At 39.6% G+C, this 14,780-nt stretch overlaps 1 protein-coding gene across 1 annotated transcript in view; it reads left to right on the top strand.

Annotated features, from left to right (window-relative positions):
* Positions 1 to 14,780, top strand: part of CNTNAP5 (contactin associated protein family member 5) — a 287,365-nt gene that overhangs the window by 202,398 nt on the left and 70,187 nt on the right. Inside the window, exon 13 of the mRNA XM_085310986.1 lies at positions 2,118 to 2,318. Coding sequence (XP_085167112.1) covers positions 2,118 to 2,318 — 201 coding nt within the window. The remainder of the gene's footprint in view (positions 1 to 2,117; positions 2,319 to 14,780) is intronic.

Raw genomic sequence — 14,780 nt, 5'->3', positions numbered from 1 at the left:
AAAAAGGAGAGGCTCTGGCTGATAAGAATCACTACTTTCAGATGTGCAAGATGTGTGTTACAAGGTTGTCTCGTTATATTGTGTTGGACTCTGTATTATGATGGACAGTGCAGGTTGTTATTATATTGCGCGACAGTTGACTGTGATTACAAGCATTGGGGCAAGTTTTACAAAGTAATAAATTTGTAACATTTCTTGCAGTTTTTRTCTAACTTTTATGTATCACATATTGCACGAGTGTTTCAGTTATCAAAGTCCAACTCAGTTTCAAAGATCTACAAGCAACATCCTGAATTCAATAGGAATTGCAAAATTATAGATTTACAAAATGCTTGTTTCTGTCCTAGAAATGATGAGAGCATTGTGTGTGAATGTATGGCATGCTGAGCATAAACAGTCACTTACAGTCACAAACAGTCATAAACAGTCACAAACAAACACTTTCAGAAGTTCTGGATATTGCCRTAAGTATACTGGGAAATTAATTTTGCCTTAACTTGCAGCCAGGTCTTGTAATAGACCTCTTTAAATGGTTAGGGTCTCCAAATACTGGTTGTTCCTTGCCTGTCATCTGAAAGCCTCTGTAAAGAAAACCCATTAAATTATCTGAATGGCTTTGCAAAGATAGTCCCTTAGATTTTTTTTTTTTTTTTTTTTTTTTTTTACACCTACTGGAATTCTGTCTGAATGATCTGTGTGATATTTGTAGCTCAAGAAAAATCATTTGACTACCACATATGATAGTGTCCAGGGAGCTGTTGGGCCTATCATGCTAGTGTACTAGGGAGTAACTGTAAAGCTAGTGCTGCGTAAGAACTTAGACCAGATAATATTACAGTAAAACTATCTGAATACTTAAATGCATACTATTAAGATCAATTTAGAAAAGATCTAGTTTRGCATTATACAGGGTTTCCCTGCAGAAGCAAGAATAACAAGGAATCTCAGTCATCCAGATCTTGCTTCTTTCTCCATTGCTGTCCGTAGGTTTCAGCAAGCGAGAGGAAAGAATTACTCTCAAATAATTAAAACTTGCTTGCTCTTATTTTTGACTTGTCAGCACTTTGTATCCTCCTGGGGCAAGCAGGGTCATTTTCTGATAAAAGAGAATTTGCTGGATGTATCTCATAATAATATAGTGGAGCACGTGCAAGGCTTGGTCATGTGAATGTTCATTATGGAGTCTGGCCTTTACTCTGGGTCAGCTCTACTGGTTGCCTGCTCAGTCTTGCCCCTTCTCTCACACCAGAACCAGCCAGGAAATAGGCTCCCTACTCACTCCTGGTTGTRGTGGAGTTCTGATTGTGCCAGCCTTGGCTCCAGTCATGAACAGGGTTGTTAGAGGTAAGTGCAGATTGTGCTTACGCCTAGCATCTGCTTCCTTTAGCCTGAGAAATCCCTTGCTCTGCCAGGAAATGCAATGAAGAAAATGAAAATGGGATCCCCAGTATGGAAGAATTCAAAATTTGTGGTTAACTGTAGATGCTGAATCATATGTTGTTCTGCATTGTCATCCAAGTAGGGCACCACTTGGCTTATGTCTAGAAAAATATGAGTGTTGAGTAAAAAAGGGTGATATAATTTCTAACTGGGCAATAAGAGCATATTCTCAGTTTTAGCTTTCTACCAGATGTCTGCAGTAAGTTTGTGTGAGCTCATCAGCTGCAGTCCATCGTTACCATTTGTTACTATAACAGAGGGGCTGATAAGGCCCCTCTAAGTCCAAGATAAGTTTGCAAGAGATGAACATCATCAACTTAAGCCATATTATTGAGTTATTTCTCTTCAGGCTAGAGCCAGCTGAAATGCATTTAGTTTGCTCCCAATGCCTGGCAATAGAGAATGCTTAACATCTCCCGTGTTTCCTGGGAATAGTTTATTTCTGGCTCCACAGGCTTTGCAGTGTTTGCTCTAGTTGGTTCAGGGAGAAACAGCTGTGTGGACTAGACTGATGTGTAGCAGTTCTTCATCACAGAGTGGCCATTTCGGAGTCCAAGGTCAAGCTGATCCTGTCTCGAATGCAATAAAGCTTTAGATGTTGATTGTTTTTTCATTCTCTACGTTTTGAAAGTTTTTTGTCRCTAACTTCCCGTTCAATCTTTTTTTCATTTTTACAGAAGATAAGATCTGGACTGTAGTGCAGCACAACAACACAGAGCTAACCAGAGTCCGTGGAGCTGATCCACAGAAACCATATACCACATCCTTTAACTACAATAGCAGCGCGGAGCAGCTTGAAGCCATGATAAACAGCGCAGAGTACTGTGAGCAGGAGGCAGCTTATCACTGCAAAAAGTCACGTCTCCTGAACACCCCGAGTAAGTGCCACAATCCCAAACCTTTCCTTGATAACTGTTATTGTTTACATAGCAGACACAGGCTGCACTGTGACTGAGGAGACAAAAATGCACTAAAGTAGCCATACAGGATAGAGGGAAAAGGCTTTTACTTTCTTGGATACCATTGAGCTGTAGGTGTCTCTGACATGAGACAGAAAGAGCTCTACAGTGGAGTTTCCACTGTGCAGGTTCACACATGCAAAGGACCTGAAAGCGTTTGCATTGGAAAGTACCATGTGGGAACAAAAAAAGCTTAACTGAACTCATCCTAAATGGTCATTTTTATTCATCTATATTTTTAAACTGTTATTAAAAATAGAAAGCACCCAGATGGCTCCAGACTTTTATGATGTTTCTGGGCTAGAATGGTGAACCCTTTTCTGAGTCTTATAGTTGTGAATATGATGTTTAGGTGCTTGGTGGTACAGTTGCTTGGGTAAAACTAATTTTCTCCTTCTAATAGAAGGAACTTTTTTAGGGGAGGGCATCATATAATAGTGGCACAGGAAAGCAAAGGATCTGAATGCTTTTTGTTTCTTTGTGGTGGCAAATCTCCAGTGGCTGCTGAAGACAGCCACTTTCCGCGCAGCCTTCTGTCAGGGTGAGGATTTTACATTTGCTTTTCCAGGGAAATGAGCACTGTAAAGGGAAGGTGTCTGAATATCTGAAAAGTGTCATCTGATTGCTTGTTTTGTGTGTGTTGTCCTGGTGCTTGACTGATTCTTTGATTATTAGTAACTCCTAGATGGATTAGTAGCTTAGAAGAAGCCCTGTGGAAAGCCTTAAGGGAAGTTTGGAACGGAAGTTCTTGTTGTATTAAAAATACACTTCTGATGAGATGTATCAAAAACCTGATGGGTTTCAGCAAAATTACGATAACACTGAATATTTGTGGAATCAGTAATARGATGCCTTACAGCCAGTTTACTTTTAAAACCTGTGAGTTATGTCTTCTGTTAACATCAGAAGGTACTATTTGTACACACCTGAGAGGCTTTTATTTTTTTGTTAAAAGCAGAATGTACTAGCCATGAACCGTTTATATTGCTGGTCATTTTTTTTAAAAAGAAATAAATATTAGCATCAGCATCTAGTGCAGAGCACAAAGGAGAAAACAAAACACAGGCTTAACTGTTCATAAAGAGGTGGAAGTAGTTCTTATATTTTCAATGATTGCTGGCTGCTGTGTTTCTGAGAGTTAATTGGTCACATGCACATGCAAAGGTACATTATGAATGAACGTCGAGATACATGTGGTAGCTGAATAAAACTAGAGACGCTTCTTAAGGCACCAGAGCTATTTATCTTAAAATAACACTCTTCCTCCTCTTCCTAATCTTTTTTAAAATTAACAGTAGACTATAAACCATTCCTGGTTCAGAGCTAAAGCCACCTACCAAGTGGCAGACTTGCTAAGAAAATTCTGCAGGGACAGCTGCTTCTCCAGCTGTGCAGGTTGGAAGCAGTGATGGTGGTCCTCAGAGGAGCCGTGGAGACTGGGGGGTTTCGTAGCCCAGCTCCCTGTCTCGCACGGCCAGGTGCTCTGTTACTACTCATCTTAACAGTTGACCAGGCAAGAATAGTGCAACTCATAACTCTTTCATACAGCTCCAGCTGATAAATCAGAAAAATTAAGGTCTAGTGCTGTACATGTGGCTGACACTGTCTTATTTTTTCCGCTATGTTTCTCCCTTTGCATGGTTTTTAATTACATTGGAATTGATCATCCTGAGCTCTCTTAGTAGCCTAAGGCTGTAACTTTGGCACGACATGGAACATACTCAAAAATAAATTGTTTCAGAACTTGAAAGAACAAGGTTTGAGGGACCACTTGTTCTTAGCTGAGTGATAGGCATTTTTATATAGTAGAAAGGCATTACCCCTTTCCCCTCCCCATACTCTTACATAGCTCTATTAATTGAGGTGAACTGCTTTTGTATTATAGAAGATCCTAGAGGACCAGTGGTGCTGGACACTTTAGATCTTGAAGAGTCCTAGAATTTTAAGAATTTCCAATCTTAAACCTGAAGATGAACTACAAGCACAAATAACTCCAGGACATTTTGTAGGGCTCACTGCAGAACGTTCTCATCTATGTTGTTTATACACAGATGGAATTGGAGGGAGCGTGATCTGGGAGTCAGAGCAACAGAACAAAAATTAAGACTGTTGGGTTTTCTTTCTTGATTGGCCTAGGTTTTTGTATGCCTGAAAGATTGTTTTCTGGGTTGGAATGGTGTTATAGTTTAATGGGGTTTAATTATGGTTATGAATGATTTTTGAGATCTTCATTCAGAAATCAGCATACAAATGCACATGTATTAGTTGATGACTATATTGCAGTTATAGGTCATGAGGAAACATTACATCACCTAATCCAGCCTGCTGAATATCACAGCTCTTTAATACTTCAGAACTGAGCCCAGTGGTAGCGCATACCAAATGACAGAAAAACATTTCCCAGAAGCATTATCTGATCTTGACAGAGCTGTAAAAGTTCTGCTTCCTGCAAGGGATCTAATCCAGTTCTGAGCTTCCTCCAGTTTAGAGGAAGAGTTTTGTTCTTATTTCTTTTTTTCTGAGGAGATGGAACATATGATTAGGCTATCTCAACTGATAGCACCAAAACCCCAAATCCTTGCCTTCAGGATCTAAACGCTATCATGTTTCACAGAGAAGCAATAAAGAGATTTTTTCTTTCCTTTTGCTTTTGCAACTCTGCTCTCCAGCAAAGCTACATGCTGTTACATAGCAATTACTGCTTTCACAGCTTTGACTTGGTGGAGGGGAATCATGTGCCCAGGGACAGGCATAGCTTTCTAGGCGCAGAGAGAAACCAAAGGAGGCTCCTGGCTTGCAAAAAAAAATTGCTCCAGTTTATATCAAAGAATTTGTCTTCCTGCTCTTTCTACTCCCTCTTCCCCTGAATACATGGGCACATGTATTACACAGTGGGTGTAATTCAGTGTAGTCTCCCCATTGAGTTACTTGGATTTACATCTGCAACGTGTCAGACATGCAATCTGGCAGTTGGCAAAGGAGCTTACTCATCACCTCCTGCCGTCTGGAACAGCCTTATCAGTTCTCACTGTCATGCTACGGCTTAACTGCAAACATGTCTTTGAAAACTAAAATTAAATTGCCCTGTACATCTCTGCCAGCACCTAGATTTTAAGGCGTTTGTGAATGTCAGAATAGAAGCCAAAGACTGGCTTTTTCATGGTACTGGGCAAACAAAACTTACGATCAGTAATTGGAAGTCTCTTGTGACTTTCCCATCTCTGAGACACCCACGTAATAGGAGCAAATATCACAGTTGGCATTAATTAGGAAAGTCATCTACATTCTTAGCAAGAGACCGAAGACTACTGCCTCCTTCTTCAAAGAACAGTCCACCTGATGAGAACCAGCAGGACCTTGTAGGACACTAGGAGGGTGGGAAGGAAGCTTGGAAGACCTCTAAATGGGTCTTCTGTGTTCTGGGAAATTGAAGAGACATTTAGGCCCCTGGGACTCTCGTTTCTGTTCCTTTTGGAACATTTCAGGTAATACATAGGAGAAGAGTATGTGTACAAGAGTAAGTGCATGTATGCACATGTACATTTAATTATACTGTTAACAGGCAAGATGTTTGAAGGTAGGAAAACACATATTAACTGAACAAACCTTCATCCCTGACTGAATTTGCTCAGGTTTCTAGTAGCAATAGATTCACAGTGGCGCACTCAAAGGTTTAACATTGGCGAAGCTACCTCACATCCACCATATCAAGGACTTAACACAGTGACGGCTGTATCAGCAGGATAGCTTGCTTTACATTCTTCTGCTGACAGTCTGTCAAGCTCACAGTACATTTGTGTAGGCAGGGACTGAGAAAAGATCAGTCCAAGAGCAAAATCAAAGAAATAAGAATGTCTGTTTTTTTCTTTATTCTTCCTTACATTTTTTCTCTTTGCAGTAGAATTCCTGCACCATGTTACTTCAAATTTTGATTTCCAATGTGCATGCTAAACTTACCTCTTCCCTGAACAACTTCTGTGTCCCCTTGAGGGCCTGTATACTGTAGGACTTGCATGTGGGGCTTTTACCTGCTCCTTTCCCCTCTCCTGCTCAGTGAGAGCCCTTTCTCAATGCAGAGCTGTGCTGTGCACATTCTCTGGCTTGGTGACTTGTATAGTAGACACAACAATATTTTACCTTGTTGGTGACTCACTGCATTTGTATTTTGCATCTCCATTACCAGGCTGGAGGAGAAGATGTAATGTTACCTGGTAACAGGGCATGTGGCCTAATTTCTCTGACTTTAGACTGCAGTTTAGGCTTAATTCTTCCTGCTGAAGTTAGTTTAGTGACGTTTTCTCTTTGAATTCTAGTGTTGCTAAAGCTTTTTATCCATATTGCTTTCTTTGATATGAGACCTCTAGTGATGTAAGAGTATAAGAGGCTAAGAAATGTTCTGCTGGGTCAGACTACTGGTACCTGTCACGTAGGATCCTGCCACTGACAGTGGCAATTGGAGAGTTGCAGTTTATGGAGAGCATACAAGTCTAGGTGCCTTAGGCACATCCCTCAGCACATTCCCAGCATCCAGAATTGCTCTTTAGGGGTGTTAGAGTTTGTGCCATTACCTATTCCTTTTAGTTTTGGTACTGCAGGACGCTTATCCGTATACCCACTGTTTTTATAATCCTTTTAGTTGCCCTTCTCTGAACTTTCTCTAGTTCCACTGTTTTTTTTCTTGAGGTATAGAGACTGTCAGTGACTCACTGTTTCAGATGTGACTGCACTGAGTTTTTATGTAGTGGGCATACCACTTTCTAGAGCAGTATAAATCTTTGAGGAAAAATGAGTGTGGGTTCTGGGTTCTGATGAAGTTTTTTTACATGGATGCACTATGAGGTGATATAAAATTACCTATAACAAGCAGTCATTTACCATTGGGTTTTTGCTTACTGTTATTCTATTCCTTTCAAATATAATTTCCATTTTAGCATTCCAGATATTTTAAATTGTTATTGTGTTACCCAGAGACATTTATTATTGTATACTATAATGTAGATCAAGGCAGTCTGGCCTCAAAAAGTGGCTCATTTTAAGGACAGTGGTGGATAGATGTCAGGTGTAGATTGTATGGTATAATTATTCCTGGGTAATTAGGATCTTCTCCTTGAGGATGATTGACCAGCCATCTGCAATTCCAGCACCTCGCCTTGTCTCTCCCCTCTCTGAAGTGGCGGTTTTAACAGCTTCTCTCAAGCACCATTTTAGATAGTCTGTGCTATTCTTAGAGACTTTTGAACAGAGTTCACCATAATAATGTAAAACAGAGGTTTGTCAGTCCCACATACATAGGGAGAGATTTAGGGCCATTTAAAAAGATGTTACATTGTTAGCAATGTGCAGTTGATCAAAAGGCAGGTGGTGTAAGCAGAATAAGAAAACTGCTGCATGGGGAAGGTAACATGGCATTTAGCATGCATGCATTTATGAGTAATGGAAATATCATTATCCTGATGTGGAACCTTTTCCTTCCCTCCCCATATATGATCCTTCATGACTGACAATTGGGTAAAGTATGCTATAGCTGCCAAGGAATGAATGGAGGGAGGAAGGGAGGAGGGATTGCTCCTACTCTTCTCTTGTTATGCTTTTCTGAGATTGCAATGCAGCCAAGAGAGCAAGAAATAAGCAAGACCCTGGAGGAAATCCAGGATAGCTTCTAACCCAGCAGGAAGAAAGCACGTACTCTCTCCTTGAAACTCAGGTTAAATGTCCTTCCGTCTGTCTGTCTTTCTCTYGCTCTCTCTTCCTTGAAGTTTAAGGAACAATTCTGGAATTGCACTTTTATTTCTTGTGGGAGACCTCTCGGTGTTAAATAGAAAACATTGAATAACTGCAGTGTGTTTTACTGACATGGAAAGTATCTCTTCTAATACACAAGAAGCTTGCACCAAGGATATTAATGAAGACACGTAGGAGAGGTAAATGAAGTGTAAGCCCAGATGTTACATTTTTAGCTTGGAGTCTGGAAGACCTGAGTTTTAACACGCCCTCTGACAATTTTTCTGTGTCACGCTAGGCAAGTTATTTGGGCCTAGATCTCAGACAGACTTAGTTTCATTGATTTAAATGCGAGTCACAGAGATTTTGAAAATATGAATATTATCTCTGTCATAGGCCAAACAAGAGGGGGTAAGGATTGCTCTACTTTCTCTTGGAGTATTGTGAGAATTTATGCCTTAAAGTTTGCAATGGTTTGCAAGATTTAGCTACCTTACATGCTTTTCTTTAAAATTAATGAGAATATTTGTGGAGAAGTTCAGAGGCTTATTGTGTATACTGGCTTGTCAGTCTTGCAGCTTCCTCTTGTTGTGATCAATCAGTTGTGCAATGATACCTCTACCATTCTTGCATCTTTTCGTTTTTTCTTTGAGGAAGTAGTGGCCTAGGAAGCTTTCCATCAGTCAGATGAAAATGGAGTGGGTGCATGTAATCCCTGGTCTATGTGAAGTTTCTTCTCCACAATCTGAGAGCTATGTGACTAGTTGAAGGCGTGCTTAGAGTCGTTGTGAGCTGTTACTAGCAGAGCTGTAAGGAGATCAATGCTGTGAACTGGTACTGGAAAATATATGTTTTCTTAACCTCTGTAATCTGTTAGGTTGGGACTTTTCCTCCCAAAGAACCTCTGATTTGGAATAAAGTTGATGGTACCTTTCACTCAACCTACGAAACCGATATGATGATATAAGTGCTTATAGCACAGCAATGAAGAAATCTTGTGTTCAGGGAATTCTGCTGTCAAAATAAGACTTTGGAATTGGATAGTTTCATGAAATACACAAGTGTATCAAAACCAAATGTGTCCTAACGACAYATCTGACTCGAGAGACCCAAACATGTAACTATTCATACACAAAATATATGGGGAAAAGAAATACGCAAATTTTCCAGCATATCCCAGCTAGAATTCTCTAATCATGAGCAGTGATAGTCTTTTTTTAATTTGCAGTACTCAGCATATTGTTATCAATGAATAAATGGTGGCAATTAGAAATAAACACCTAATCCATTGCCCCTTATAGGAATGGATCATTAGCTATGATAGCGACCTGTCCACCATTCAAGAGAGCAGTACTGTTTCCTGGGCAAAAAAAGTGTGCCTTCTCCCTCATTAGATCCCCAGCGGGGAGCATGTTCTCATCATGCTCCCATTTGTCTGCTTCATTCAGCTGTCCTACTTTGAGCCTTGTGGGCTCCAGCAGAGAGAGCCAAACTGTCTTACTGACATTTTAAAGCCATTTTTCACTTCAAATTTGACCCTGTGCATGAAGTGACATTTTTCCATTCTGGAGTATGGAAAGATACAAGTCACAGTGGTGTAAACGTTCTCTCAGCTGTCCTCATCTACTGTGATGCCACCTGAGTGAAGTAATGGTAGTTTGCATTTCTATCTACAYTTTCTTTGAGGATAGCAGAAGATGGTGTGAGGGTGTGCATGGAATAAACAATAGACTAAYTTAATTATATAGTGTAATTAGGAAAAAAATAAAATGTAAGTACACAGAAAAGAGAGTCTAGTTTTTACTCTGGACAGCTTGAATTAGGACCAGATTCATTGCCCCTAAATCTTAAGTCCAGGAATTTTACCCCTAGTGTGAAGATGGCCTATGTGAAATTTATTTTCTCTTTCTGAAAGTTTGAAGGGAGGGATGCGGGAAATAAAACAATGAGGATCAGCTGAAGGCTGTATTTTGAGATTACTTTGTGCATGGTGTTCAGTGTTGGGAAAAGAGCCTTCCCTAAGAGCCTTCCCAATGTTTTGCTTATGCAAACCATAAAGGGGATCAAAAACATAGCTCTTCTAAATGTCTCTTTCTCTCTTTCATAAAAAAATACTTGAGAGTAACCAAGTATGCTTGGAGGAAGTATCTCTAGATCTTTAAGAGGAAAAAAGTTCTCTATCTCCTCCTCCTCTTTCCCATCCCAGCAGCATCTAAAAGCAACAGAGAATTTACTTCCCCCTGACCTTGACTGGTGATTAAGAGAAGGACTGGATCTGATCAAGACTTGACAAGTAGCTAAAAAGTTGTGGTTTCTGAAAGAAAACAGGCCTTTTAAATTTTCCTTGGAGAGGCTTTCGTAATATCTGTTAGGCCAGGAAGACTGAGAACAAAAATGAAAAATCTTTTGAGTTTCAACTTGTTCCAAACTCTTTTGCTAGGAGGAGGGCTCAGACATTAATAGGATTGGTTTAACCAGTTTTCCCTTTCTCTTTCGCTTTCTCTTGCTTATTAGTATTTACAAAGTTTAGCCAATTAATCTTGCAGTCGCCTAAAGGTAGTTTTCTTGCCTCCATTTAACAGAGAGAAAAACAGAGGCATGAGGTTGATTTCTCCTGATATCARTACAAGCAATTAGATTTTTTCAGGTCAGTTTTGAAAGTACCGCCTTAAAACCCATGACCAGGTTTGTCCAGTCTTAAAAAAGAGCTATAAAAGAACCTGTTTCTTCCTAGATCTGCATCTCTGAAATCTTACAGGCTAAGTGCAAGTTTTATGTCACTYTTTCTTGTGCCTTGCTCTTGTGCTACTAGTGGTAGAATGAACATATTGTCCTTTACAGGTGCTTTTTCTTAGCCCCCCCCCCTTTTTTTCCCCTAGTGAACCAATTAACACACTCAGTTTCTGAAAACCAGTAGGTGCAAAGTGGTGATTTAGCAAGGAAGGCTTGATCACTGGAATAATTATGGGACTATAACACTACAAGAAATGTGTGTGGCATATTCAGACAGGAAAGGAGAGGAAAGCTGTGATTCTGCATTGTAGCCTAGGTATAGCATCACCAGTCTCAAGGATCCAAATTTATTCCTCTTCATCTCCTATGCAGTGTTGATATTTTGCTTTGCTGCAGCAATTGATTCTAAAGGGAGAGGTGTGAGTTTGAACCTAATTTCTTTATCAGACACTCAGATGCCATGCAGATGACCCTGTCTTTCTTGCACGTAGATGTTTTGAGGAAAGGTGTAAGCTCCTCTGAGATTATATACAGCGTATTCGGAAAGGATTAGYTTAGCCATTGTGGCTTGAATCTAAGTATGGATCTGAACATAGCCAGATGCAGCAGCCAGGGCTTCAGCATGATCTGGCACACAGAGTATTTTCCCAGGGTCCCCAGTGATGCCCTCCCACTAATACCACCATAGGCAATATTACTGTTTTTAGCCATGGTAGTTAGAGCTCATTACAATTACTCTTGCTGCCCTTTGTAAAGGGCAAGAGGGCAGTCCATGTAATTATGAAAGAGMACCCATGTTTTTGGAGGAAGCCCCTGTTAGAGTTGACAGGAACAGGCCTGCAGTTGTAGAATGGCATTCATGTAATCTTACTATAGCTGTCTTAAGGTTATGTGTTCAGCCCAGACTAGATGTCCGGGTTCTTCCAAGCAGAGAGATGAGCAACTGAAGGCAATGCTCCCAATTCACTTCAGGTATCTGTCTCTGTTGGAACTGGTCAAATGCTGTATGTTCTCATACTTCTGCCTTGTGAGCTGCATCCTCTCCAATCACAAAGCCTCAGCTATTTATTCTGTGCTACTTTCTTTTTTGGTGGTTTAGAACATTGTTTCTTTGTTTATTTTTGCTAAAAACAACATTCAATGAGGAATAAATTCAGCTTTTTCCCAAATGTTTTTGTGCTTTGGAGTTGAGCTCCTGCGTGGATTCTTTGATATCTGCTAAGGACTGAATCTGCACTGCAAACTTTTCATCAGCTTGGATACTAGGAGAATCTTTCTGTTTTCTACTTTGGAAGTTCATTAAACTTGTAGGATCAAATTACTGAGTGAAATGTGCTTGAAATTGGCCAGTGGTCCATAAGATACTCCGAAGGAATGGACACACATGCATGGATGAGCGTTCATGTAGCATGATTTCCTATGTCTTGTTTCTGTAGAAAACCAGGTTAGAGTTCATAGCTAGATCAATAGAGATTAGGGGGTTCTATAGTGACCTGCTCTTTCCAAGGTCCTAGTACTAGGAGGAAATCTTAATTTGGACTAAAACAAGATGCAGATGTACACATTTTCTCACTGTAGCAGATACGTAAATGTCCTGTCTCGTCAACATAGAAACAAAAACATTAACAAAATGTTAATACTGAACTTAATTGAACTTCATCAGTACCAATCAGGCTTTCATAGTTCTGTGCATGCTTTCTACTAGCTGTAGCTGCCTTAGATTTTTTTTTTCAGATGGTTTCCTGTCTTCATGTGCTGTCTGTTTCTTTATCCAGGATACTTAATTCCATGTTCCCCCCTCTCTGTATCTTTGGTTTGCCTAAAAAGTTTAAAACGGCATGTCTAATTTACAGCATCCAGTGATTCCAGTGTATTAATATTAATAGTGCATTAAAATTGCTCCCAGTAGTTTAGTCTGCAATCAGTAKCCACTTTCTATTCTTTTTGTTCAGACTGTGTCATTTAATGAAAATGAAATGTTAGCAGTGGCACTTGTTGATAGAAAAGAGAAGATAATAATGGTTCCTGGCTGTCCTTTTTCTCAATATTCATTACTGAGCCTAATACAGGTCTGACAGGTTTATTTTACTGATGAATCCCAGCCAATGGTCAGACATTTTCAAAAATGGAGAGAGATCTGAAAAGTATTTCTGAAGAAAATGTAACGTCAGTTACATTTTTATCTTAAACATGAACTTCTCACTGCCAATTCAAATGGTCAGTATGATCCATAAAATTACTGATACAGGTAGAGCATACTGACTTCTTAAGAAAGTATGTGTTTGCATATTGCTCTTTGTGTGTGTGCTCAGAGGTAGGCTACAAAAAGMGAAAAGTGAAGGTTAAGTGTAATTGACTGATTGGGTTAGACGGGTTCCTCTCAGTCTTAGTGCAGGACAAAGGCTTCTTTCAGTTACTCCTTTCCCCACTGTCGGAGGCTTTATGTACCCTAGCTTTTGTTTACCTCCCATTGCTTCAATGCTTTCAAGCAGAGTCCCTCAGTTTTTTTTCCAGATGAAACTATTTTGGTGACCTGAGGGAGTTTAAAGACTGTTGCCTGTAGAGCCATCCTGATCATTAATTGCTGAGGTTACGGTGGTGGGTGGGAGCTCAGGCAAGTTGTCTCCTTTTGAAGTAGTGTCTCCTGTTTCAGCTGCCTTTGACTTCCTTGGTAGTTATGAAAAGTTAGTTCAGGCAGTCCATTTTATCATTGTAATGTCAGTAGCTGAACTGGGCAGGGTCCTCCAGGCAGTGAGCATTTTTCAAGGACTATTCCCAAGTCTTGTTTCCAGGAGCCACCAGATCCAAAGTTGTGTCTGCTTTCTAGGTCACTTCCTTCCCAGTGGATACTTACATTCTGGATTCAGGCAAAGCAATTCAGTGTTGCATTTTGTTTACTGCCTCTGTGAGATAGGCTAGGGACACTAGTCAATCTGTAGAACATTAGAAGTACCTACTTAATAGAGGCAGAATTTTATTGAGGGAATAATTCCATCCTATTACTGCTGAAGTAATCACCTTATCTACAACCARTGCCTCCAGAGGGAGGTATGTTCTTTCTGAAACACCACCCTGGACAATTCATTTTACTTCTGTACAAAGCTCCAGAATCTGCCTGACCATATTGTTGTACAGGTTGTCATGTTTTCAGAGGATGAAATTTATGTTCTGTGAAATATGCCATTGCCAAAATTAATAGGTAAATGAACAAAGTGAAACAGACCATTAGACCCATTATAATATTGTAGCCATTGGGTTGTGGCACAAAAGCAAAAGCTAATGGGTAAACATAACCATAATACAGTTATAGGAGCTATCAATATATAGTACACAACTGTGGTTACATAAAGGAAGGCAGTTGACCGTTATGAAATATGATTTAGCAGACAGCCCAGTTGCAGGTAATCTTTCTTAAACAGTACTTTCCTTGGCCATTTATTTTAGCTGAAGGAAAATATAAATGACAGCTTTCTTTTTCTTTTTCTTTTTTTTTTCCTATCCTACTGGAATTTCATTTCAACTTAACTTTGATAGTTTTCCTAACACTTTTTTTATGTTATCCTGGACAGTAACAGTGAGATTTTGTGTTTGTAAAACTGTTCCTGAGACATGAACAGATTTTTCCTGAATATTCATGCAAATAGGATTTCAGCCAAAGGTCTTCATTGTAAATATTCACTCTACCAGCTTGAAATCTTTTTGATGCCCTTGTTTTATTTTTTTATTATTTTTATTTTTTTTATTATTTTTTTTATTTCCGCTCTAAAACAATGCTTCATAATTTTAAGTGAATACACAATACCTAATCAAAATAAAGAGTTCATAGGCTGAACTGTGTTTATATAACATGATTTAAAAAGCTCTGAAAATAGCTAACATAATCATAATATTCTGCTAACAGGCAGTTCAAGAGAAACTACAATATTG

Source organism: Rhea americana, unplaced genomic scaffold (assembly GCF_003343005.1).
Source record: "Rhea americana isolate MKP2758 unplaced genomic scaffold, rheAme1 scaffold_33, whole genome shotgun sequence".
In the NCBI taxonomy this organism is placed as follows: domain Eukaryota; kingdom Metazoa; phylum Chordata; class Aves; order Rheiformes; family Rheidae; genus Rhea; species Rhea americana.
This window is presented reverse-complemented; position numbering and strand designations above follow the sequence as displayed.